This window comes from Lepidochelys kempii, chromosome 6 (assembly GCF_965140285.1).
Source record: "Lepidochelys kempii isolate rLepKem1 chromosome 6, rLepKem1.hap1, whole genome shotgun sequence".
NCBI lineage: Eukaryota > Metazoa > Chordata > Testudines > Cheloniidae > Lepidochelys > Lepidochelys kempii.
Genome location: NC_136385.1, coordinates 109183 through 134959, shown reverse-complemented (window position 1 = coordinate 134959; position 25777 = coordinate 109183). Strand labels below are relative to the sequence as shown.

The window sequence follows — 25777 nt, the reverse complement described above, 5'->3', positions numbered from 1 at the left end:
AGGAGGTACCAGGGGAGGGCTGACTTTCAGAGCTGTGTGTAAGTCCAGCTATCATCTGAAAAGGTGTCCGTGGAGATGGAGTGAACAGGAAAGCAAGAAGTCCCAGACAGCGGAAAGGAATTTGCGGGTGGAGTTTGGGCAGGGCATGGGAAAGAGTTCTGAATGTGTTGAAGGGAAGGGCAGGCATGCATCTGCTCAGTCTGGAGCATTATGAGGGACTGTAGCATCTCAGGTTTCAGAGTAACAGCCGTGTTAGTCTGTATTCGCAAAAAGAAAAGGAGTACTTGTGGCACCTTAGAGACTAACCAATTTATTTGAGCATAAGCTTTTGTGAGCTACAGCTCACTTCATCGGATGCATACTGTGGAAAGTACAGAAGATCTTTTTATACACACAAACCATGAAAAAATGGATGTTTACCACTACAAAAGGTTTTCTCTCCCTCCACCCCACTCTCCTGCTAGTAATAGCTTATCTAAAGTGATCACTCTCCTTACAATGTGTATGATAATCAAGTTGGGCCATTTCCAGCACAAATCCAGGTTTTCTCCCCACCCCCCGCACAAACCCACTCTCCTGTTGGTAATAGCTTATCTAACGTATACACATTGTAAGGGGAGTGATCACTTTAGATAAGCCATTACCAACAGGAGAGTGGGTTTGTGTGTGTGTGTGGGGGGGGGAACCTGGATTTGTGCTGGAAATGGCCCAACTTGATTATCATACACATTGTAAGGAGAGTGATCACTTTAGATAAGCTATTACCAGCAGGAGAGTGGGGTGGGGGGAGAGAAAACCTTTTGTAGTGGTAAACACCCATTTTTTCATGGTTTGTGTGTATAAAAAGATCTTCTGTACTTTCCACAGTATGCATCCGATGAAGTGAGCTGTAGCTCACGAAAGCTTATGCTCAAATAAATTGGTTAGTCTCTAAGGTGCCACAAGTACTCCTTTTCTTTTTGTAGCATCTCAGTTTGCTTCTCCATAACTTTAATCATCCTCTCCATTGCATCCCCAATGAAAGCCTCATTTTCTTTTCTGTCCAACCTTTCCATTTCCTTTCACTACCTGCGTTCCCTCTTTTCTGCATCTGAGTATTGCAGCACCTCCTGGAACATGTCTTCCTTGCTCCCTCTTGGATGCTTTCTTATCTGGTGGAAGCACTCTGCCGGTGTGTAGGGGATGCCTCTGAAGGCCACATCTGCAGACACACAAGGAACAATACACAGAAGCATGATTAAGTATGAGCACAGCATTGAAACAGTACAGTAAAATACACCTAAGTAACATACCAATCGCTTTCTCACTGACCAAATGCTGGCGAACACCGGCCAACACCCCAAGCGTCGTGAGTATACCTCAGGGCGGGGGACATTGTACATGGGGAGAAAATCAATATGAAAAGGTCGTGGTACAGTCGACTAGGAACAATATTCTAAATTTTCCCAACCTTTTCCACAGGTGGTGGTTGTACCAGATATCTCACTCCTGAGGGTAAGCAGGGAAGCAAGGGTGCATCTACTACACTCTTGTGGCTTCTGCCCCGATCCCTATGCTGCTCACCTGGGTGCCGCTTTGTCCCTGCACAAGTGATTGCAGAACGGCGCGGAAAAGTTTCCTTCAATGGGGCAAGGAACAAAGCAGCTCTGCCAAGAAACCTTCAGCAGAGGATTGCCAAGTACCTCCAGGAAAGTTTCCTTGAGATCTCTCTGGAGGATTCCTGTGAAATCACAATGTGCATAGCTGCACAGGGAAATGTCCAGCACACAGAAACATAGCCATTTCTATGCCCTCAACCCACCTCAGCATTTCACAAAGCAAAACCACCTATCGGAGTCTCTGCTCCTGCTTCTTGCTCACTGCAGTGTGACTGCCAAGACTGGCTAGATACCTCCGGAGTGGAGAATAGCTCCTGACTGGACGCACCACCAGGCGACCCTACTGTGTGCTCCACATTGTCAGCTACCTCCACTTCTTCATCAATGACTTCATTCTCTGGGTTAGGTCCACTTTCTGCCAGCTCCAGCCCCATCGAAGTATCCATGGGGCTCTTGGGTGGGGGAAGTGGGGTCGCTGCCGAGGATAGCGTCCAACTCCTTATCAAAACAGCGGCACTGGAGTGATGGTTTGCCTCCCTTGCTTTCCGATACACGTGCCTCAGCTCCTTGACCTTTGCTGTGCACAGCAGCATGTCCCAAAAAGCACAGCCCTTTTTGCACAAGCTTTGAGAAATCCACCACTTGGTATCGAAATTCCTATGGCTGGAATGCAGCTGTGACTGCACAGCCTCCTCTCCCAAAAGACTGAGCAGATCCAGCAGATCCACATTGGTCCAAGCAGGAGAGTGTTTGCCGCATGGAACCACCATGGTCAGCTGGGAAGATATGATATGAGCTCTCCACACCGAGCAAACAGGAAGTGGAATTTCAAAATTTCCCAGGGCTTTAAAGGAGGAGGGGCAGACAGTTGCTTACCTGGCTGCAGGGTAGTGGAATTGGAACTGCTGACCAGAGCAGTCAGGATGGGCATTGTGGGACACCATCTGGAGGCCAATTAAAGTGATAAAAATCAAGCGCGGTGTCTACACTGGCACTTTGGCAACAATACTTTTGCATAAAAAGCCATATGACTCTCGTTTAGGTGATTTTATTTTGTCACCAAAACTGAAGAGTTTTGTTACCAAAAGTGGCCTTGCAGTACTGTTTCATCACCAAAAGCTGCCTTTTGGCCAAAAAACAAACAAAAACTCTGCAGTATAGACAAGGCTAACTGCAGTTTCCAGTCATTGCCTCTTCTCTGCTAAATTGAAGAGCTCTCTGTTATTAAATTTCTGTTCCCCACTTAAGGACTTATAGACTGTGTTCAAGTCACCCTCTTTGTTAAGCTCACTAGATTTAGTTCCTGGAGTCTGTTACTATAAGGCGTGTTTTCTAATCCTTTCCTCATTCTTGTGGCTCTTCTCTGAACCTTTGCTAATTTATCAACATCCTTTCTGAATTGTTGGCACCAGGACTGGACACAAGATTCCAGCAGCAGTTGCACCAGTGCCAAATACAAAGGTAATATAACCAGTCTACTCCGATTCGATATTCCCATTTATACATTCAGGGATCACATTAACCCTTTTAGGCACAGCATTGCACTGGGAGTTCATGTCTGAATGATTGTCCATCATGACACCCAAATCTTTTCAGGGTCACTGCTTCTCAGGATAGAGTCCCCCATCCCCTAAGCACAGCGTATATTCTTTGTTCCCAGATGTCTGACTTTATATCTGGCCATATTAAAATGCATATTGTTTGCTTGTGCCCAGCTGACCAAGCAATCCAGATCGCTCTGCATCAGTGACCTGTCCTCATCATCTGCAGACTTTATAAGTGATGCTTTTATGTTCTCTTCGAGGTCATTGATAAAAATGTTATAGTGCAGGGCCAGGAACCGATCCCTGCAGGGGCCACTGGAAACACACTTCCCCCTATACAATTATATTTTGAGGCCTATCAGTAAGCTGACTTTTAATCCATTTAATGTGTGCCATGTTGATTTTGTATTGTTCTAGTTTCTTAATCAAAGTGTCCTGCAGTACCTAGTCAAATACCTTACAGAGGTTTAAGTATATTAAATCAACACAGACTTATATCAAACTTGTAATCTCATGAAAGAAAGTAATTGGGTTAGTTTGACAGGGAAAAAAATTATTTGAGGGCCTTTGAGGGAGAGCCTTAATGAACTCAGTCTCATCCAAAAAGAAGATTGACTGATTACATGATTATGGTGCAGCAGGACCTTCACGGGACAAAATAGCAGGTACTAAAGGACTCTTTACTCTAGCAGAGACAGGCAGAACAAGAACCACTGGCTGGAACAAGAACCACTGGCTGGAAGCGGAAGCCAGTTGAATTCCAATAAGAAATAATCACCCTCACTGGTATAAATGTGTGCCTTACCCACTGGAACACACTCCCAAAGGAAGTAGTAGATTGTGCATCTCTTCTTGTCTCCAGATCCAGGCTGGAGACCTTTTTGGAAAATGCTTTAGCCAAACACAAGCGATTTGGCTCAACACAGGTGGAACTGGGAAAAATTCTCTGGCCTGTGATGTACAGGAGGTAAGACTAGATGATAGCCCTGTAACAGGCCCCAAAGCTGGTCTCTTCCAGTGACTAACTCTTAGATGATGGATCTTTATGGAATGGACTACCTGAGCATACTATAAACCCCCAAAACAGGGTCTCTGAAGAAACCGTCATGTGTGCTTCAAGAGGCTAGATCCTCAGCTGGCATAAAATGACCTTGCTCCATTCAAATGAGGCAGCGTGGTCTAGTGGACAGAACACTACGTTGGAATCCAGGCCTCCTGGGTTCTCTTCCTGGCTCTGCTGCTGACCTGCCATGGGCAAGTTTCTTTTCTTCTGTTAGTCTCTGTTTCCCCACCCAGCCTTTGTCTGTCTCATCTTGAGGTCCTGATCCAGCAAAGACTTACACGCATGCTTAATTTTAGGCACTGAAGTCAATGAACTACTCACAGATGCGTAAGTCCTTGCAGGATCAGGGCCTTAAATTGGGGCAGGGCCTGCCCCTCGCTCTGTGTTTGTACAGCATCCCGCACAGCATGGCTCTGATCTCCAGGGACTACTATACTGTTCAGAGATGTTAAGGTCAGAAGAGCCCATCCGGTTTGGCTTCCTATATAATCCTGGCTAGAAAATCTCAGTGATTCCTGCATCTGGCTGAGCTAGAGCATAGCTTTTCAGGGGAGACGCTCCAGGATGATTTACAGACTCTCTGCAATATAGAATCCAACGCATCCCAAGGGGAGATGTTCCCTCCCGTTTAAAATCTGTGTCTTATTTCTACCCTGAATTCTCTTCCTTCAGCTCCCAGCCATTGGATTTCATTCTGCCTTTGTCTGATGGATTAAATAGCCCTCTGCTATCAGAAATCCCCTCCCCACATAGGTGCCTACAGATGGGAATCTTAGCCTTCTCTTGGACATATTCAATAGATAAATCTCCTTCAGTCTTTCATTTTAAGGTAGGCTTTCCAGATCATCCTTGTAGCTCTTTTCCAAACCCTTTCTAATTTGTCACCATCCGATTTGAAGTGTGAACACCAGTCCTGGAAACAGCATCTAGTGATGGTCTCACTAATGCTGTATTCAGAGGGAAATACCACATTCTTGCTCTTACTCAATATCCCTCTGCTTATATATCCAAGGATCATATTCGCTCTCTTAGTCACAGCCTTGTACTGGGAGCTCATGTTCAGTTGGTTTCCACCACAAACCCTAAGTCCTATTCAGAGAGTCACTGCTGTCCAGAATATGGTCCATGTAGCTGAGTGGTAGAAGGAGCCAGGGCTTCACTAGTCAATTTCCTGTCTGGAGCAGAAATCCCTGATTTGTTTTCTCAGGGCAATGTATATTTACAGAATGCATGGGGAGGCATCTTCCCTTAAACAGTGGAGCGGAGGGGGCAAGGAAACACTGCACAGGTACTGCTGCCCTGCCCCACCCCGCCCCACCCCACCCCGCCCCACAAAACATCTCCCTTACCTCAAAGCTCTGGGGCCTTCCATGCCATAAAGAGTCCTGGAGAAATGAAAGCCATCACTAAAACTGCTGGAAAGATGATAGCAATTGAGCTCCTTGAGTCTCTGTTTACCTTAACAAAGAGAAAATTAAGAGGTGACAATCTATATATATCTACATAGGAAACAGAGGTTTGATAGTAGAGGGCTTTTCAATCTAGCAGACAGACATGTAACATGATGCAGTGTCTGGAAACTGAAATTAGACAAATTCAGATTGGAAATAAGATGCAAGTTTTTACAAGGGAACAATTTACCAGGACTGTGACAGCAATTTCTAAATCAAGATTGGATGTTTTGCTAAAACGTCTATTCCAGTTCAAACAGGAATTAACTCAAGAGGAGTCCTATGGCCCATGTAATACAGGAGGTCAGACTAGATCATCACAGTGGGTTTTTCTGGGTTTATAATCTATCAACTGACAATATAATCCAGCCCACCCTACTGTACACTGAACCAAACAGGCTCTTCCAGTGTGATGTGGTGTCCAACAGGGCAAATGTGATCGTGGATATATAAACTGGGAAGTATCAAGTAGGAGCAGGGAGGGGGAGTAATAGCATCAGTGAGACCATTATTGAATACCTTGTCTAGTTGGGGTGTCCAGACTTCAAAAAGGATGTTGATAAATTGGAAAGGGTTCAGAAAAAGGGTTCACAAGAGCAACTCATGGTCTGGAAAACCTGCCTCACAGGAAGACACTGAAACAGCACAAACTATTTAGTTTATAGTAGAGAAGGTTAAGAGGTGACATAGACTCAGCCTTTAAGGTCAGAAGGGTCTACTGTGATCACCTAATCTGACCTCCTGCACACTGCTGTTGCTGACACGTTGGGCCTACATCAGGAGGCAATTTCTCATGGCACAGGGCTCTTTCATCCAGGGCCTAGAAGCTGGAGTGAGACACATTCATATGGGAAGTAAGGCACAAGTTTTTAAGGATGGGCTGGATTCTCCATTCCTTGAAGTATTTAAATCAAGTCTGGATGGCTTCTGCTACAATTAAGACACAAATCGGACACGGTTTCCGGCGCACCTAAATCAAGACAGACACCCCAAAACCAACTCAATCCAAAGCTTTAGCAACATGGAGCTGCAAACCAACTGAGCACACCTCTCCAGCTGAAAATGACAACAGGTGTGACAAACATGCAGACCCCATGAGGCATTTGTATGGGGCCCACAGGTGTATTCAGATACTCCTGACCCTCAGCTTGCATTTAAAGAGTAAGTGGCTAAGCCTCATGGCTGTAGCGATAACCTTCCAAAAACAATCTGAGGGTAACCAATGCTGCTTGAGTCCACCCCTGGGAGAGGGAGGAGCTGGCACAAGCTTGACTAACACAGCACCACTGCCCTGAGTCTGCGGAGAGCCTGAGCCCATCGCCCTGAGCTGCGAACTCCCCTGGCCCGTACTAACCTGTTTGGAGCCGCACTGTAATGGCGGTAGGGGGCCTTTTGGGTCTGAAGTATCGGGGGTAGCCGTGTTAGTCTGTATCCACAAAAACAACAAGGAGTCCGCTGGCACCTTAAAGACTAAGCCATTTATTTGGGCATCAGCTTTCGTGGGTAACCCCCCCTTCTTCAGATACCCACGAAAGCTGATGCCCAAATAAATGGCTTAGCCTTTAAGGTGCCAGCGGACACCGGGGCAGGGGGAGCTGCAGGGGGCTGAGGCAGCCGGGCAAGGACGGAGACAGGAGGATGGGGGCGGGCAGTGGTGAGGCAGGGGGCGGGGCTGGGTTGAGGCCCGTTCCCCCATGGCCCGGCGGGCAGTCGCTCCGGCAGGGGACGCGCTAGCAGCGCGCGGCGCTCTGTCCCCGCGTGGGCCAGGCTCTATGGCAGGCACTGTTCCATTCCCGCTGTCCGGCCCGACTTCAGGTTTGTGGGGAGCAGCCGCTCTCACCCTGTTCGCTCTATGGTGTTTGCTGTTCGTGAGATTCCTTCTAGCCCGACTTCCCTGCCTTCATGGTACACGTGTGACACTGTAGACAGTTCTCGTCCCTCTAGCCACTCAGCTCTATGGTACGGCTCGCCCATGGGAGGCGCTCTGGCGTAGCCCCGCTACCGCTCTATATTTGCCACCCGCGGTTGTCGCTCTAGCGAACGAGTCTCCTCTCTATGGTAACTGCCCCGCTGGAGTCATTCTAGGCAGGCGGACTCAGCCCCGCTGGGGTATCGGGGCTAGCGGACGCCGCTCTAGCCTCAGTCCAACTACCGTCTATGGTTTATGCCCGCAGCATGAGTCGCTCTAGCCCTTAACCTCCTCCTCTCTATGGTGCTCTTGTTGAGCAGCCGCTCTGGTCCCGCTCCCTGTGGGATGGGGCTTCCGGTTACTTCCCGGAAGCGGAAGCCTAGGCGTGCGACGCAGGGACGGAGCTCCCGGAAGCGGAAGTGACGATACCAGGCCCTGTCCCCTCTTCGCTGTAACGGAGACTGACTGGGAAGCTGCCGTTGCCGAGACCCGGGAGGAGCCGGAGCCGGAGCCGCCGGGCGGGATGGTGAGAATCGGCCCCGCCCCCGCAGCCCCGCCCGGGCTCCCGTTAGGCCACGCCCCGCACTCCCCCCGGCTTGGGGCGGCTGGAGCTGGACAGAGACCCCCCCCCCCCCCCCGCGCGCTCAGCTCCCGCCGCGCGGCGCCGCGCGGCCCGATCCGTCCCCGCCTGGCGCCTTGGGTTGAAGGGGAGCAGCCGCGCGCGGGGCGGCAGCCTGACAGGTGGGGATAAAGAGCAGCTCCCCGCCCTGGCGGCGGTTTGCTACGGCAGTGCTGGCGCAACGTTGGCCAGCCTGTGGTTTGTAAGTAAGGCGTGAGCGAGCTCCTCTCCGGCAGCTGGTGCTGAGCCGGTGAGAGGAAAGGACTTCAGGCCCAAATTGTATTTACATGAACACAGCCTGCCTAGGTATCCAGCAGACAGAGCTGTGCTGCCCAAGTGCTCAAGTTTGCCTGGTGTTGGGTTACAAATCACTTTAGTGTTGAATGCAGGAGTCATTAAATTTTGTTACTGCAGGAGTAAAGGGCAGCAGAACTGTGCTTAGCCTGCCCTGATTGAGGGGGTTACCCTCAGTGCTTAATTTTGTGCCAGGGCTGAGCCCTGGCACCTCTAGACTTGGCAGTTCATAGCCTCAGGACCTCTGGGCTTGCCACATCAATGATTAATGTAAAAAACTTGCTGGAGCCCTGGCACTTAATTGTTGGAACCCCAGCACCTGGATCATTACAAATTAAGCATTGCTCACCATCAACTGAACTGCAGTCGGTAAGCAGGGGGTTTGGATGCCGGATCCCAGTGTAGAGAAAGGGTGGGGGACAGGTGTTTTGCTTGGTAGTGTCAATTCTGCCTAAGAGTCACAGGCGCCATTTGACCTGTCAGTCTCCCTGGTTTAAGAATAGAGCAGATTAGGCTCTGTAGTCTTTTGTTCTTTTAAGTGACCACTAGAGCTGAAGTCACTGATAATCAGGCCTAAGGGCTTAGACTTGCTGCAGGACAGCATTTCTGTGGAAGACCGTGCCCAGCCTGCACTAGCAGTGAGGTTCCCCACTGAGAGCTGCGGAACCTCAAGAGACGGATTTGCAGAGGTCACAGTGGCAGGTGGCAGCAGAAGGTGAAGGCACAGGGCCATTGGCAGTGGCTGGAGGAACGAGCACGGTGCGTTCTCACCTCCTCGCAGGGTGGGAGGTGAACTCACACGAAAGCACCTCTGAACTCTGGGTCTCCACTGACCAAGGACAACAGCTATGAATGGGGTGCGGTGAAGGGAGGGGTACATTAAAGGAACATTTGTTTGTTGAACTACGTTTTAGTGACTTTGCTCCCAAATGCTAGATTTGTGACTGGGAAACTAATATAAATATACATTTCCTAGTAGGCCAAGATTTTTAAAGTGCATTATTTGCCAGGGTAATTATCTCACATTGTTGCTATCTCGAGAGATTACTATATTGGAGAGTTTCAGTACTAAACATTTGTATTGTTATGTTATAATTAGTTTTTACATAAGAACGGTCATACTGGGTCAGACCAATTGTCCATCTAGCCCAGTATCCTGTCTTCTGACAGTCACCGATGTCAGGTGCCCCAGAGGGAATGAACTGAACAAGTAATCATCCAGTGATCCATCCCCTGTCATCCACTCCCAGCTTCTGGCATGCATAGACTGGGGACACTCAGGGCATGGTGTTGCATTCCTGCCCATCCTGGCTAATAGCCATTGATTGACTTGTTCTCTAGGAACTTATCTAGTTCTTTTTTGAACCCCGTTATCGTTTTGACCTTCACATCATCCTCTGGCGAAGAGTTTGAAAGGTTGACTGTGCGTTGTGTGAAGAAATACTTCCTTGTGTTTGTTTGTTTTTAAACCTGATGCCTATTAATGTAATTGGGTGACCCCTAGGTCTTGTGTTATGTGAAGGAGTAAATAACATTTTCTTGTTCACTTTCTCCACACCAGTCAAGATTTTATAGACCTCTATCATATCCACTTTGTCATCTCTTTTCCAAGCTGAAAAGTCCCAGTCTTATTAATCTCTCCTCATATGGAATCTATTCCATACCCCTAATTATTTCAGTTCTTCTCTGTACCTTTTCCAATTCCAAGATATCTTTTTTGACATGGGGCGACCAGAACTGCACGCACTATTCAAGATGTGAGCATACCGTGGATTTATATACTAAAAGTGGAGGAGCTTGGTTTGCCAAACCGATCAGCAAAGCCAGTGCTGACAATCTACATGAAAAGGCTGCAAAACACCAAGCCTCTGGACTGCATCGACGTGCAGAAAGCCTTGTAAGCCAGTCACTATCAAAGCCAATTTTAGAAGAACTTAATGAGGCTTTTAAGAATGCTGGAGACACAACACAGTTTTGAGAACAAATGTGGCTGTCGCAACAATCATATTTTCTATTTAAGCAAGAGATACCACACCCTGCAAACAGGAGACCAATGTTAAGTTCATTTTCTGTTGTTAATCTTGAAGTTGGACACTAGTTCCGAACAAGACCAGCAAATGTTTGCTATCTTTCTGCAAGAAACTCAACTAACTGGTTAGATGCATGTGATGGAGCAGTGAAAGGTTGAGCAGCTGAAAAAGTGAAGAACTCTCACTGCGTTCAGAAAATGTGGATTGATGGCTGGTGAATGAACCGATGCATGTGGGCATGAAGTATTAAGTCATTGTGATTATCTTCATGTCAGTAGTAGGCCAATAAATGCATTTTTAGATGTTCAGGTTATAGAGGACACATCAGCTGTGTCTCTGACAACCCACATCGCAGAAGAGTTAATTGCTTGTAAATTGAACCCCAAGGAGATGGCTGCTTGTGCATTTGATGGAGCTGCAAACTTCTCTGGAAGGCATAGCAGAGTACAAGCTTTGCTCAGAGGGAAGTATAACCCTAATCTCTCCTAGACATGCTGCAGAGACCATCTTTTCCAACTAGCACTAGTATGAGCTGCAGAATCTTCAAAAGATTTTAAAAAGCCATCAATTTAATGTCTTTAGTATACTCTTTTTTTTTTTCAGCAAGAGTCCAAAAGGACTAAATGTCTTGGAAAAAATATAGACGATACAATGGGACTGAAGTTAAAATTAGTCCAACCTGGGAAAACCCGCTGGCTTTCTCATGAGCGATCCTTGGCTGTTGTCTTAAAATTACTGCAACCGTTGTTACTGGCTTTGGAAAGTATCTACCGAGGTGGGACAGATCTAAGTAGTGAGGCTGGTGGACAACTTTTGCTACTAAGTTTACAGAAGACTATCATCATTTTCTGTCTTGTAAGTCTACTGTTGAAACCACTTGGGTCATTAAACAATGCCATCCAGGCATCTGTTGCAACAGTAGTAAATCTTCATCCAGCACTAGATGCTACACTTGGATCAATCAAAAAGAGAGCCATTGAAAATGTACTGGAAGAAGCAAAGACTTCCGTCCAGAAGTTGACTAATGAAGGCACTTGTCTTCTTCACTTAAGGATTCAATATAAGAAATGTTTGTTAAGACAGCTGAAAAAGTACACAGACTTGATTCTTACAAATCTGCAACAGCAACTTCTGGATTCTACTCAACCTCCATGTAGCTTTTACAGATGCCTGTTTTATAAAACACCGACCGTTGAGTGAAGTGAGACACTACCAGCAATTGGGCTGCCATGTGATCATGACAGAGTAGAGAATTTGAACACAGAGTGGAATATCATACGATGAATGAACAAAAATTTGACTTTAGCTTTTTCTTTATCATCACTAGTGGTTCGACCCAATATTTGTGCTATGTTTCCTGGGATGAAAAAAGTAGGAATACATCTCTTGCTACTCCCAGTCTCAACAGCTACAGTTGAGTGTTCTTTTTCCTCATTGAATAGAATTTTGTGTTCTGAAAGGAGTCGCCTTCTGCATGATCATGAACATATCCTGAAGGACTGGAAGTACCGGACACATGAGAAGCCACCGAAAGTGAACGCAGTGCATTTGAGAAGCTCATTAACAGAGTTGTGCAAAGTTACAAGACGAAACCAAGAAGGATGTAGAAGTCATGCTTCATAGTAGGCTTGAGTAGCCAACTTTAATTTATATCATGATAAATAAAATAGTTGTGAAACATTTTCAGTTTTTACTGTGGTGCCATACAACCCACCTTCACCTGCATGGTCTCACCTCTCGTCAGCCCTCACTCCCCTGTAAATTCGAACGCCCTCACCTAATTTCAATTTCCAGGAAAAACTCTGGAGCTGGGGGCCTGGCTGGGGCAGGAGCCCAGACGAGGGAGGTTTGGGGGTGGGGGCCTGGCTGGGGCAGGAGCTTGAAGGAAGGAGATTTGGGGCAACTGAGGGGTGCTGAGAGGGAGGCTAAACCTCGGCATAAGGGGAAAAGGGGAGACAGAATGATTCTACCCCTCTCCACAGCCCTTTTCCTTCCCATGGCGCTGTGCCTCCCAATACTCTCCAGTATTACACCCTATGGCCACCTTCTCCCTCTTGCCACCTGGGCATCTCCCCACCAACTCCCCTAGGCACCTCCTTGCCCTTGGCTTCTCCTTTCATTGCACCTTCTTCCCAGGGGAATCCCCCAGCCCATCTTCCCCTCCTGGGGTTCATGCCCCCTTGGTGCAGTGGTCTGGGTGCAGTGCCCTCCCACGTACTCCCATAGCCCAGCACTATGCTCCCCAGGGTATCTCTAGGGGCTCTCCCCAGCCCCTTCCCATCCCCCATCTCAAGGTCTCTGCGCTGGGCCCTCTTCCCACCCTAGAGTTCCACCCCCAGAGGATCTTCTGTCACCTTTGCTCAGTTTCCTGGCCATGTGGTGTGTCCTGGTGCTATTTCTTCTCTCTCTCTGGAGCTGTGCCCCCTTTACCCAGCGCTTTCTGGCACACCCCCAAAGTCCCATCTGGAGCTCTGCTCCCCTGGCCTCTGGGTTCACCCTACAGTGCTGCATTCCCTGGGTTTCTTCCCTGCTTGTCTTCTCACTCTCTGTCTCCCCCACTCTCCCAGGTGAGCACGACAGTAGCAGCAGCAGCAGCAGCCTCCTGGTGGTCAGGATCCTGGCGCCCAGCCCCTCCTGGGGCTCCTGTCTCCTGGACAGCGGCAGCAGCATGAACGGCAGCGTGGCGCCACCGGGGGTGGTGGAGGCGGCGGCACCGCTGCCCTCGCCCGGCTGGCGGGATTTCTGCGAGGCCCATGCCCGGGCAGCTGCCTTGGACTTTGCACGGCGCTTCCGCGCCTTCCTGAGCGAGAACCCCCAGTTTGCAGCACCGGGGGCCGAGGCTGCCTTCTCCCGCCGCTTCGCGGAGCACTTCGTGGAGCACTTTGAGGCCGAGGTGAGCCGGGCCTGTGCCGGCGACTCACCCCCCCGCTGCGACATCGCTCCCTTCACTGGAGCCCACCATTGCCCTGGGGGCGCTTCCTCCTCCTCCACCCGTGACCTCTCAGAGACCTGCAGCGACTCCTCGGTGGCCTCTCCAGTGGAGCCGCAGCCCGGCCTGGCCTCGGGGCTGTCCAGCAGCCAGTCTCGTAGCTCCGAGGACGTCTCCGCCTCTGCCGCGACTGCCAGCACAAAGCCTAAGCTCAAAAAGCGTTTCTCCCTGCGCAACGTCAGCCGCAGCGTGCGGGGCAGCATGCGAGGCATTCTGCAGTGGAAGAGCTCAGCCGAGTCCCCCACTGAGGAGGAGGCTGGCGGGGCCAACACCAATTCCAACTCCTCAGGGGGTGGGGCAGCGGACTCCTTGCCCACCGAGCGCTGGACACACAAGTTTGAGAGGCTGCGGCTCAGCAAGGCGCCTGCCCCCAAAGTGGAACTGTCCAGTGTGCGCCGGGAGGGGCTGCTCAATTATATTGTGGCCGATGACAGCGGAGGGGGGGGTGGCAGCCGGGCCCGATGGCAGAAATGCCGGCTGCTGCTGCGGAAGGCAGGCAAGGGAGAGGGCGAGGGCTACCTGCTGGAGTTCTACATCCCCCCCAAGGTGAGGGGGCAGTGGGAGTTGTGCCCCATCCTGGGGGGCAGCCACCCACCTGATGGGATTCCTCATGGGGGGCTGCTGGTAAGGATTACCTGCAGGGAGAAGACCCTCAGGTCTGGGGTGGCAGAGAGCTGCGGTTCAGGATTGAGGACCATTGCTAGAGCTGTGCGTGCTGTGAGAGACAAGGTGGAATGAAAGGTGTTCTGGAGTCAGGGCTTCTGGGTACCTTGCCTGGCTTTGGGAGGAGAGTGGGGGTTTAACAAGGTACAGCAGTGGCTCTTAACCTTTCCAGACTACTGTACCCCTTTCAGGAGTCTGATTTGTCTTGTGTACGCCAAGTTTTATCTCTCGTAAAAACTACTGGGTTCCAAAATCAGACATAAAAATACAAGTGTCCCCCAGCACACTAGTACTGGACAATGGCTGATTTTCTCATTTTTACAATGTAATTATAACATAAATCAGTTGGAATATAAATATTGTACTTACATTTCAGTGTATAGTGCATAGAGCAGTATAAACACATAATTGGGTGTATGAAATTTTAGTTTGTACTAGGGCTGTCAAATGATTTTTAAAATTGCAATTAATCGTGAGTTTAAAAATTAATCATGACTAATTGCCATTTTAATCGCACTGCTAAACTATAATAAAATACCATTTAAATATCTTGGGATGTTTTCTACATTTTCAAATACATTGACTTCAGTTACAACATAGAATACAAAATGGACAGTGTTCACTTGATATATTATTTTTATTGCAAATATTTGCACTGTAAAAAAAGATAAACAAAAGAGTACTTTTTAATTCACTTCATACAAGTCTTGTGCAATCTCTTTATCACAGAGGGACGACTTATAAATGTAGAATGGTTTTGTTTTGGTTTTTTGGTACATAAGTGCACTCAAAAATAAAGCAATGTAAAACTTTAGCACCTACAAGTCCACTACTTCTTGTTCAGCCAATCGCTAAGAGAAACAAGTTTGTTTACATTTACGGGAGATAATTTTGCCCACTTCTTATGTACAATGTCGTGAAAGTGAGAACAGGCGTTCACATGGCACTGTTGTTGCTGGTGTTGCAAGGTATTTACATGCTATGTATGCTAAACATGTGTATGCCCCTTCATGCTTCGGCCACCATTCTAAAGAGCACGCTTCCATGCTGATGATGGGTTCTCCTTGATAACGATCCAAAGCAGTGCAGACCAACACACGTTCATTTTCATCATCTGAGTCAGATGCCACCAACAGAAGGATGATTTTTGGCGGGGGGGAATAGTTCAGGTTCTGTAGTTTCCAAATCGGAGTGTTGCTCTTTTAAGGCTTCCGAAAGCATGCTCCATGCCTCGTCCCTCTAAGATTTTGGAAGGCACTTCAGGTTCTTAAATCTTGTATCAAGTGCTGCAGCTATCTTTAGAAATCTCACATTGGTACCTTCTTTGCGTTTTGTCACATCTTCAGTGAAAGTGTTCTTAAAATGAACAACATGTGCTGGGTCATCATCCAAGACTGCTATAACATTAAATATATGGCAGAACACAGGTAAAACCACAGAGCAGGAGACATACAATTCTCCCCCAAGGAGTTCAGTGAAATTTAATTAATGCATTATTTTTTGAACGAGCATCGTCAGTATGGAACCATGTCCTCTGGAATGGTGACCAAAGAATGAAGGGGAATACGAATGTCTAGCATATCTGGCATGTAAATACCTTGCAATGCCAGCTACAAATGTGAATGTGAATGCCTGTTCTTGCTGTCTGGTGACACTGTAAATAAGAAGAGGGCAGCATTATCTCCTGTAAATGTAAACAAACTTGTTTGTCTTAGCAATTGACTGAACAAGAAGTAGGACTGAGTGGACTTGTAGGCTCTGAATCATAGAATATCAGGGTTGGAAGGGACCTCAGGAGGTCATCTAGTCCAACCTCCTGCTTCAAGCAGGACCAATCCCCAATTTTTGCTCCATGATGCCTAAATGGCCCCCTTAAGGATTGAACTCGTTTTGTTTTTGAGTGCAGTTATGTAACAATCTACATTTGTCAGTTGCACTTTCACGTTGGAGATTGCACTACAGTACTTGTATGAGATGAATTAAAAATACTCTTTGGTTTTTTACAGTGCAAATATTTGTACTAAAATATATAAAGTGAGCAGTGCACACTTTGTGTTCTGTGTTGTAATTGAAATCAATTTATTTGAAAAGGTAGAAAAATATCCAAAATATGTATAATAAATATTCGTTTATTAATAATAATCTGTTATTCTTTAACAATGCAATTAAAACTGTGATTAATCACAATTAATTGTTTTAATTAATTTATTTTGCATTAATTGCTTGAATTAAGTGCAATTAATTGACACCCCTAGTTTGTACTGACTTCGCTAGTGCTTTTTATGTAGCCTGTTGTAAAACTAGGTGAATGTCTAGATGAGTTGATGTGCCCCTGGAAGATCTCTGTGTATCCCCAGAGGTACACACACCCCTGTTTGAGAACCACTGGGGTACAGTGGGGGTAGAAGAGTCAGGTTGGACTCCTGGGTTCCTGATCTGGCTGTGCAGTCTTGGCAAAGTCCCTTCCCTGGGCTGCACCCTCAGTGTAACAGATCAGTAATGACCCCCGTCCCATCGCACTTGGCCTGTCGCAGCCCTGTGTGGGGAGGGGACGAATGGCCTGGCCCAGGGCTGGGTTGATTGTGGGTCCCATCTCACCTCGCTATCTCTCACCTGCCCTCAGTCCACCAAGGCCCGGGTCAGCATCCTCTGCTCGGCTGTGACAGACGTGCGCACCACCACACCGCTGGAGATGCCTGACAAGGAAAACACCTTTGTCTTAAAGGTGGGTGCGGGGGACTGGGAGGGGCTGTGGGGGGGAGAGAATCAGCTCACGCCCCTTCTTTGCGCTGCTGCTGCGAGTTAGGCACAGGGCTGGGGCGGAGCAGGTGGAGACGTCTGAGGGCTGTGCCCCCCGCCCCCGCAGTGGGGTCGCAGGGGACCATCCCCCAGTGATGAGGGTCTGAGCAGGAAGCCCCAGCTGTGGGGCCAGGCTGTGGAGATGTTCTGTGGGGGAGGGGTGTAAGGAGGTTGGGGGTGGCCCCACAGGCATATACAGGGGCAGTTTGGGAGATGTCTTGGGGGTGCCATACTGGTGGGGGAGGGGAGGAGTGGGGTGGGAGCATCTGAGGCTGGAGTGGGGCTGGGGGATTCGGATGCTGGAAGGATGGAGAGAGGAGCACCACGAGGGGCAGGGAAAGGGGTGCCTGGTGCACTGGTGCTGACCCGGTGTACCTGGCAGATGGAGAACTCTCTTGAGTACATTCTGGAGACGGTCGATTCGCTGCAGATGAGGTCGTGGCTGGCCGACATCCAGGACTGCATGAGCCTGGGGTGAGTGAGCCAGCGTCCGGCCCCGACCCCAGCTCTGACATCTCCCCCTCATGGCACCAGGGCTCCGGGTCCCCTTCGCCTTGCTGTGGGACCCCCCTGTGCCGCCAACTCCTCTGCCCCCTGCATTGCCCTGGCTCCCTGCCCCGGGACTGCGCTCAGTGCAAGGTCCAGATTCCCATTCCTAGGAGGGGGAGCCAGGCAGCATCCCCCAGGGTGGGGGTGGGGGTGTCCTTTACCTGTGAATCATGCCAGTGTCCCTGCAGGGAGAACGCGGACAGCACGGACCTGCCCTGTCTCAACCACTCGGAGAGCATGCCGAGTCGGGAGCTGCCCATGGTGCCCAGTGAGAGCAGCGAGCAGCTCTCCCAGGGTGAGTGTCAGCAGAGACCTGCCCTGCCACTGCCCCCCCTCATGTGCCAGTCCTGCCAGCTCCCCGTACCACCCCCTAAGCCATCTTCCCCCATAACCAAATCCCCAACCTCTCTACCCCATGCCCTCCCCAGCCGTGCCTCATCTCCCCTACCAACCAGCACCCCGTAGCTGGCTCCCCCTGCCCTGCATCCCCCTTTACCAGAGGTCTGTAGCCAGCCGCCCAACACTTGTTTACCCTGTGCCCTCCTGAGCCCTGCCTCCTTCCATACCAGCACCCCATAGGTGGATGGCATGCTCCCAGCCCTCTCTGGCTCTGTCACAGATCCAAAGGATTGGTGCTATGGCCCCAGCTTTGGAACAGTCTCTCGGAGGACTTCTTCAGTGAGCCAGACCCCTGGGGTCTCTCTTCTTCCTGGATAAACCATGTGGCTTCACCGCCTGCTTAGACTTGACCTCTGGGCTGCAGCCTCCTGCTTCCCCCGTGAGCTCTGACCAGCGAGTCCCGCTGAGCCAGACCCCGGCAGAGACGCGCCCACGCTGCCGGGACAGTGCCCTCACCCAGCATGGCAGGGACAGTCCCTCAACACTGGCGCACAGTCAGGTGTGTTAGTCAGCTGGGCACGGCACAGGGAGCCCTTAGGGTCGCGCAGAGGGGTGCAGGTTACAGCCCAGTCCATTCTGCTCAGCCCAGAGCCCTGCCAGGCAGTGGGGAACCCCTTGGGTCAGGTTCTCTCCCTGTCTTTCTGATCTTCTTTGTCAGGCTCCCAGGGTGTGGTCTGCTAGAGGCAGTCAGGGTACTTAGCCTCCCTTCCCCCCTCTCCCCTCAGTCCTTTGTTCTCCAGCTGGGGAAATGCAGCTCAGCCCCCTGCTAAGAGGTGGGTTTGGCATTCCCTGGACCAGATTGCTTTGTCCCCTTAGCTCTCCAGCCTGGGGTGCCTTGGACACCGCTGTACTGTTGGAGCAGCCTGCTGACCTGCAGCTACTAGCATGGAAAACCAATCCCAGCTGCTTACATGAATGCTCTTCCAGCCAGCCATGAGTCGATACAGGGCGGCACCCGCATATCCCCTGTCCCAGCTCTGGCTCCCCCATAAATGTGCGTCTTACACTGCTCAGTAGCCCACTGGACAGTACAAGCTCATAGATAGTTGGACATCCCAACAAAGGGTAACGTTTATGCACCAAAAGAGGAGGAGGACTTGTGGCATCTTAGAGACTAACAAATGAATTTGAGCATAAGCCTTCTTGAGCTACAGCTCACTTCATCGGATGCATTCAGTGGAAAATACTGAATAGTGGGGAGATTTATATACACAGAGAACATGAAACAAGGGGTGTTACCATACAGACTGTAATGAGAGTGATCAGGTAAGGTGAGCTATTACCAGCAGGAGAGCTGGGTGCGGGGACGGGACCTTTTGTAGTGATGATCAAGGTGGACCATTTCCAGCAGTTGACAAGAATGGGGGCGGGGGAATAAACAAGGGGAAATAGTTTTACTTTTTGTAATGACCCATCCACTCCCAGTCTCTATTCAAGCCTAGGTTAATTGTATCCAGTTTGCAAATTAATTCCAATTCAGCAGTCTCTCGTTGGAGTCTGTTTTTGAAGTTTTTGTTGTTGAAGACTTGCCACTTTTAGGTCTGTAATCGAGTCTCTAAGGTGCCACAAATACTCCTTTTCTTTTTGTGGATACAGACTAACACAGCTGCTACTCTGAAACCTGTTTATGCACCAGTCTTTGTTATCTTAAGTAGAGATTTCTTAAACACTTCAATCAAACCAGCTGGTTTAGAGAAAATAATAAACCGAGTTTATTAACTGGAGAAAGACCCGGTTAAGTGATGATAAGGGAAAAGGCATAACAGTCAGAATTGGGTACCAAAAAAAAAAAGATAAAACCATTAGCTAATTCCTAAACTTTACTTAGCTCAATAAGATTTGAAGCAAACATCATTCTCTCCACGCCAGATGCTGCAGGCAATTCTCAGTTTACAGGCTCTCTCTCCTTTCAGCCTGGGACCACTCCCCTTAGTTCAGTATCCCTCAGGCATTCATTGATGTTATGAGCAGAGAGCTGTAAGGAGGAGAGGAGAGGTGAGGTGGCTAGTGGCATTTCTCCCCCTTTGATGCCCCAGCCCTTCTGTGCTGGACAAGCCCTTGCTGGGTCATGGGGGCAGGCAGTTCCATGGCGTACAATTGTAAATTTCCTGTTTACAAGTCCCCTGCTGGTGAATCTCTGCTTAAGCAGGCAATGATCTTTTAGCACGTAGCTGGCGTGCCAGTCTGCCTTTGTCTCTGAGAAATTGGCTTATGGGGGTTACCCAGAATCACAACCTATTTCACTAACAATCATACAGTAAAACCTCATAATTTGACATGAATCATTGTTACACACATTTCAACAGGGCAATGATGTTCAGCAGATTGTGAGTTTTCAAATGACACCTCAGAAGGCACACTTTGTACCAAATATATCACAACCATATAAAAGTGGTGACCATGGGGCACAGGGAGTCACAGCAGGGAAGTCGGTATGTCTCTGGGTCATTGGTTGCTAGGTATTGGATTTGTCATTGTCTTCTGAAGAGCTCCATTGATATGGGACCTGAGAGTCCAGACAGCTAGGCGATATGCATACCTGTGTCCTAGCCTGGCAAGAGCACACCGACCTGTTCTCCCCACTGAGTGACAATGCAGCACTGGAGGGAAACTCTGGCACACACAGCCTTTATAAAAATATTACAAAAAATTATCACTTTGTGACAACCTGCCATAGCTGGCCCCCAAACCCTGCTTCCCGCCCTGCCCCCAGGTACCAGTGCCCTGTAGCTGCTTCCCCCCTGGATACCAGCACCCCATAGCTGGTCCCCCCAGCCCTTCCTCTAGACCAACTCCCTCAGCCGTCTTCTCCCCTACACCTGCCACGCTAGCTACGTAGTCCCTCTCTCCATATCCAGCTCCCTTCTCCCCTGTGCCTGGTTCCTCCTCCTCACACTTGGCTCCTGACTCCTCTTCCATCCCCTGTTTCTCTTGTTTACAGCTGTTTTGCTGAGTGCAGTGACCCCAGCACAGCCAAAGCTGTGGGCCCAGGGGATCTTGAAGCAGACATGGGCTGAAAGTGTCTTATTCAGGGGCAGGGTTTGCAGGGATGGCAGTGACTATAGAGAGGAGACAGGGTAGACAATAACAGTTGGAGAGAAGAGGGAACTGAGATGGGTACATGGGGAGTGGTGGATCCAGGGAATGTGCTGCCCTGGGCCAGTGGAACTGCCTGCCACTGGATCCCACTGCATTCAGAAATTGGATGCTTCCAGAGAAAACCAGACCAGCTGGACCTGCTGAGGAGGGAGCATGAGCCACACAGCGTGGGATGGCCTCAGCATGAGCCAACCCTAAACTGGGTCTGTCCCAGCGCCCCCAGCTCTGTGGAGATTGGTAACTTCATCTGGTATCTATCCCACCAGGTGCATATGGGGGTCTGTCTGAGCGCCCCTCAGCTTCCATCTCCCCCAGCTCTGTCTCCATCGCTGCTTCCCACTTCAACTCCATGGAGCTGCTGCCTCCCGAGCTGCCCCCCCGGGTCCCCATCGATGAGGCAGCTGAGCGGCTGCAGGGTCCCTACCCCCCTGGCCTGCTGCACACGCCCTTCCCCGACACTCCCGACGCCACAGGTACGGAGCAGAGGAGTCTGTGGGGGTGGCACTGGGGGAGGAGGAATGGGGAGTTCAGGGGGACCATGTAGCCAGAGATGGGGGTGTTTCCAGGTGCTGTGTGGCAAGAGTGGGACCCAGAGTGGAAAAGAGATTTTGTGGGAAGCAAAGGTGTAATTGGGAAAGGGGTGTGGGGGAGGTCTCTGGTGGGGGGTGTGCTTGGGGGGCTGGGGATAACCGGGTCTGTAGGAGGGGCATGCTGGGGCGTGTACTGGGTCTGGTGGGGGTGTGTTCAGGGGAGGGGAGAATGGGTCTGGGGGGCCCTGCTGGGGACGGTGGCCAAGTGGGGAGGAGATCGGGGGGACGGGACAGGGTCAAGTGGGGAACAGGTTGCGGGGGACGTGCCGGGGATGGGGCCGAGTGGGGAGCAGGTCAGGGGGATGTGCCAGGGACGGTGGCCAAGTGGGGAGGAGATCGGGGGGACGGGACAGGGTCAAGTGGGGAACAGGTTGCGGGGGACGTGCCGGGGATGGGGCCGAGTGGGGAGCAGGTCAGGGGGATGTGCCAGGGACGGTGGCCAAGTGGGGAGGAGATCGGGGGGACGGGACAGGGTCAAGTGGGGAACAGGTTGTGGGGGACGTGCCGGGGATGGGGCCGAGTGGGGAGCAGGTCAGGGGGATGTGCCAGGGACTGTGGCCGAGTGGGGAGCAGGTCAGGGGGATGTGCCAGGGACGGTGGCCAAGTGGGGAGGAGGTCGGGGTGACGTGCCGGGGATGGGGCCGAGTGGGGAGCAGGTCAGGGGGACATGCTAGGGACGATGGCCAAGTGGGGAGGAGGTTGGGGAGGGGGGCGGGGCCAAGTGGGGAGGAGGTTGGGGGGGGCGTCCTGGGGACAGGGTCCGAGTGGGGAGCAGGTTGGGGGGGGGGCATGCCAGAGGCGTGCCCCCCATGTGCTGTTTCACTCCCCTTTCCTGTGTCAGGCTCGTTCCTGTTCCAGGGGGAGCCGGACCCCGGGGGAGGCGACCCAGAGCATCCCCTCTCCGAGTACCCCTGGTTCCATGGCACCTTGTCCCGGCTGAAGGCCGCCCAGCTGGTCCTGGCTGGCGGCCCCAGCAGCCATGGTGTCTTCCTGGTGCGGCAGAGTGAGACCCGGCGGGGGGAGTACGTGCTGACCTTCAACTTCCAGGGCAAGGCCAAGGTGAGCGCCCCAGCCCATGGACCCGTCCCCAGAGAAGGGCCAGGAGCCCTGGGGCTGCAGAGCCTGTGGCCATGGTCTCACCCGCTTCTCCCTTCCCCCCGCCAGCACCTGCGCCTGTCACTGAACGAGGACGGGCAGTGCCGCGTGCAGCACCTCTGGTTCCAGACCATCTTCGACATGCTGGAGCACTTCCGAGTGCACCCCATCCCTCTGGAGTCGGGCGGCTCCAGTGACGTCACCCTGGTCAGCTACGTGGTGGCCTCACGGCGGCTGCATGGTGAGAGTGGGGGGCCCTGCTGCGCGGGGGGGAGGCGGAGGCGGCAGCCCAGGGCTCTGCGGGGGTGGCGCTGGGCGCCCAGGAGGGCACAGCAGCTGCAGTTCCATCGGAGGCTCATTCATAACTGGCTGGAGGAGGCGTGGCTGGAGGCTCCCTCTCTGCCTGCTCCCCCGTGGGATCTGGTGGGGAGGGGAGCAGTCTGTCTGCCTGTCTGTCTGCGTGACTGCGTCTCCCTGCCGTGGGGTTCCCATCTGGCTGTCTGGAGAGTGTCTGTCGGGGGAAGGGTGTTCCCCATGTGTCTTGCTGCCTGGGTGAGGAAGCACACTCCTGTGGTTGGAGCGGAGGGCATGTGTCTATCTGGGGCTGGGGGAATGTGTGGAGGGAGGCGGGCGTGGGTCTGGCTCAGCAGGGGTGGGGGGGCGGCGTGTGTCCGGGGGGGATGGGTACCACACGTGCCTGGCTCAGGGAGGCAGGTGCACGTGTCTGGGGGGGGGGGGCAGAGGGAGGTGGGCTCACGCGTCTGGCTCGGGGGGAGGTGGGAGTGCGTGGGTCCAGGTGGGGGTGGGGGAGGGAGGTGGGTGCAGCGTGCATATGGCTGGGGATGGGGGTGGCGCATGTATGGCTTGTGGGGGGAGGGAGGCAGGTGCGGTGTGTGTATGGTTCAGAGGGGAGGCGGGCATGGGTCTGTCTTGGGGGTGGGGGGGAAGTGGGCAGATGTGTTGGGGGAGAGGGTCGTCCAAGCCCTATCTGGCAGTTGTCCTGTCCTGTGTCTGTCCATCCGTCCGTGCTTTGTCTGTCCCCCCAGGCCGGGCGACTGTCCCCGTCTTTCCCCCCCCACGTCCATCTGTCTGTCCCCGTATCTGACGGGCGTCTCTGTCTTCCCCCCCCTCGTGCCCCCAACCCCTGCAGGCAGGGACAGGGCGGGCAGCCGAGCCGCCGCCTGTGAGCCGACCCAGCGCAGCCCTGACTCGCCCGGCCTCGTCTCCATCGGCGCGAATGACTGTTTGTAAGTGTGAGCCGCGCCGGGGGGCATGGCCCCGAGGGAGTGAGTGTCTGTTGTGTGCGCCATGGCCCATCATGCCATCCATGGGGATGGGAGGGGGGCGTGTCTGTGAGCTGCCGCTGCTCACCCCCATTCCCCAGAGCTCCTGCGGCGGGGGGCCGTTACAGATGTTGCGGGGCAGCAGCTGCTGGGGGAGAGGGGTCCCAGGTCTGTCAGGCTGGTGCTTCTGGCCTCCCGGTGGCCCATTGGGCCATGGCAGCCTGTGACCCTGGCCCTGATGTTGGGGGAGGGGGGGAGCGAGGAAGGGGGGCTGTCACCCTGTTATTGCTCAGGGAGTGGGGGCTGGGGTTTCAGTGTCAAGTGCATCAGCTAACACCTGACCCTGTCTGTCTGTCTGTATGTCTGTCTGTCTCCACAGAGCCGAGCACCTCCCATAGCCTGCCCCCCCAACCCCCATCCTGGCACGCAGCTCCAGAGGGGGGGCCCCTGCAGCCCCCCTGGCTCATCCCCGAAGCCCCAGCCCCCGGCAACCCCTCCCTGCCGCAGGAGGAAGAGGAAGGGGGCAGCACAGGGGACCTGGAAGATGGGGCCACAGGGAGGCTCCTGCAGCTCCAGGCTGAGGAGCCAGAGGGAGACACGGGGCATGCCCGGGCCATCAACAACCAGTACTCCTTTGTCTGAGCCATGTTGGGGATGGGGCAGCCCCACTGAGCTCCCCCGAGGCCCTGTGGCAGGGGTGCCCCAGCCCCACTGTACACCCCCAGACCTCGTGAGAGGGGGGCCAGCCCCCTTGAATCCAGCTTCCCAACCCCCCACCTTACATGTGATCATTGAGCCTCTCCCCTCCCCACAAGGTTGGCCTCAGCGGTACAGAGCCCATTGGGGCAGGAAGGTACGTCGCCCCCCACTGGCAGAGGGGCTGGGCACTGAAACACTACAACAGAGCCCTCTAGGTCAGGGCCTCTAGAGCGCTAAGGGGTGTAAGGGGCTGGTCTTCTCCAGGCCAGGAGGGCCTGTCCCTCCCCCTATGGCTCCACACGCTGTCACTGAATGTATCGAGTTTCCGAATGTATCCTCATGCATCCCCCAGTGTTCCCTCTGACCCCAGGGGGTTCAGCCCCCTTCTGGCCCTGTCCTCCTCCCACCCCAAAGCAACATATTTATACACCTCCCGGAGCCAGCCTAGGGTTACAGGCCAGGCCCTGACACCCCGCGTTCGACTGGCCGCACCTTACGGACCCCCAGTAAATTAAAGAGAAGATACTATATATGTCTGTCCCCTCGTATGTCCCCCAGCCTGTGCACTGCCCCCATCTGTTCTCTCCTCCCCGCCCGATCTCACCCTGCACAGAGTGCCCCTCGCCCCCCCACGGCGCGCCCTCCTCACCCCCTTTCAAAATTATTTTTCTACTGTGGAGTAGTTAGACTCTCTTCCCCTGACCCAGCCCCTCACCCCGCCCCACCCCAGCCCCCTGACTCCGCCCTGCCTGGTTTTTAGTTGGCCGGGGTCCGTTTGTTGGTTTTTTGTTAATTTTTTGGGCGTTTGTACGAACCTCGTTCACCTTTTAAAGAAAAAGAGGGAAAGAAAAGCTTGACTGCAATGGCAGTGTCTCCGTCTCTTCTGTGCCCTGGGGCTGGAACGTCACAGCCCGCACTGGCCTCGCCCCCAGGAGCGGCCACCCCAGCGCCAAGGGAGTGTGACGCACCGCCCCCCGGCTCTGGGGACGGTGCTGGCAAAGGAGTGGGGGACTATGGAAGAGTAAATGCCTCCCCACTGCTGGGGGAGTTGCAGCCACAGGGGGCATGGAGAGGCTAAAGGGACACCCCCTGCATCCAGCATGG

General features: G+C 52.2%; 2 protein-coding genes across 12 annotated transcripts in view; one reads left to right on the top strand and one right to left on the bottom strand.

Moving 5' to 3' along the window:
- ATXN2L (ataxin 2 like) overlaps positions 1–7897 on the bottom strand; it is a 28701-nt gene extending 20804 nt beyond the window's left edge. For 3 of the 9 annotated variants that reach the window (XM_073346371.2, XM_073346374.2, XM_073346369.2), the window contains exons 1-4: positions 7497–7895; positions 5555–5663; positions 2475–2542; positions 1069–1201 (exon numbers count right to left, since the gene is read on the bottom strand). In XM_073346371.2, coding sequence (XP_073202472.1) covers positions 1069–1201; positions 2475–2542; positions 5555–5577 — 224 coding nt within the window. In that variant the 5' untranslated portion in view covers positions 5578–5663; positions 7497–7895. Of the gene's footprint in view, positions 1–1068; positions 1202–1563; positions 1623–2474; positions 2543–5554; positions 5664–6175; positions 6193–7496 lie in introns of those variants that run through there. The other 6 variants (XM_073346373.2, XM_073346366.2, XM_073346370.2 and 3 more) reach the window with 6 other exon arrangements.
- A 24-nt stretch (positions 7898–7921) lies between these two features.
- On the top strand, positions 7922–25536 carry SH2B1 (SH2B adaptor protein 1). 3 transcript variants are annotated; one of them, XM_073346378.2, is made up of 10 exons: positions 7923–8091; positions 13076–14043; positions 16784–16885; positions 17342–17433; positions 17697–17803; positions 21273–21479; positions 22438–22655; positions 22761–22932; positions 23842–23938; positions 24354–24463. In XM_073346378.2, exons 2-10 carry the CDS (start codon positions 13177–13179, stop codon positions 24370–24372), a joined length of 1881 nt encoding a protein of 626 aa, XP_073202479.1. In that variant the 5' UTR covers positions 7923–8091; positions 13076–13176; the 3' UTR covers positions 24373–24463. The 3 variants fall into 3 exon arrangements, with proteins under 3 accessions (XP_073202477.1, XP_073202479.1, XP_073202478.1); XM_073346376.2 differs by lacking the exon at positions 23842–23938 and having other exon boundaries at positions 7922–8091; positions 24354–25536; XM_073346377.2 differs by lacking the exons at positions 7923–8091; positions 23842–23938 and adding an exon at positions 8099–8306 and having other exon boundaries at positions 24354–25536.
- Positions 25537–25777: the final 241 nt, after the last annotated feature.

What these genes read in the sequence shown, in the direction of transcription:
- SH2B1 (XM_073346376.2), top strand. Translation starts at nt 13,177, where the DNA reads ATGAACGGCAGCGTGGCGCCACCGGGGGTGGTGGAGGCGGCGGCACCG. An exon ending in AGTTCTACATCCCCCCCAAG is followed by an intron (nt 14,044 to 16,783) that starts GTGAGGGGGCAG and finishes ACCTGCCCTCAG; the next exon opens with TCCACCAAGGCCCGGGTCAG. An exon ending in ACTTCCAGGGCAAGGCCAAG is followed by an intron (nt 22,656 to 22,760) that starts GTGAGCGCCCCA and finishes TCCCCCCGCCAG; the next exon opens with CACCTGCGCCTGTCACTGAA.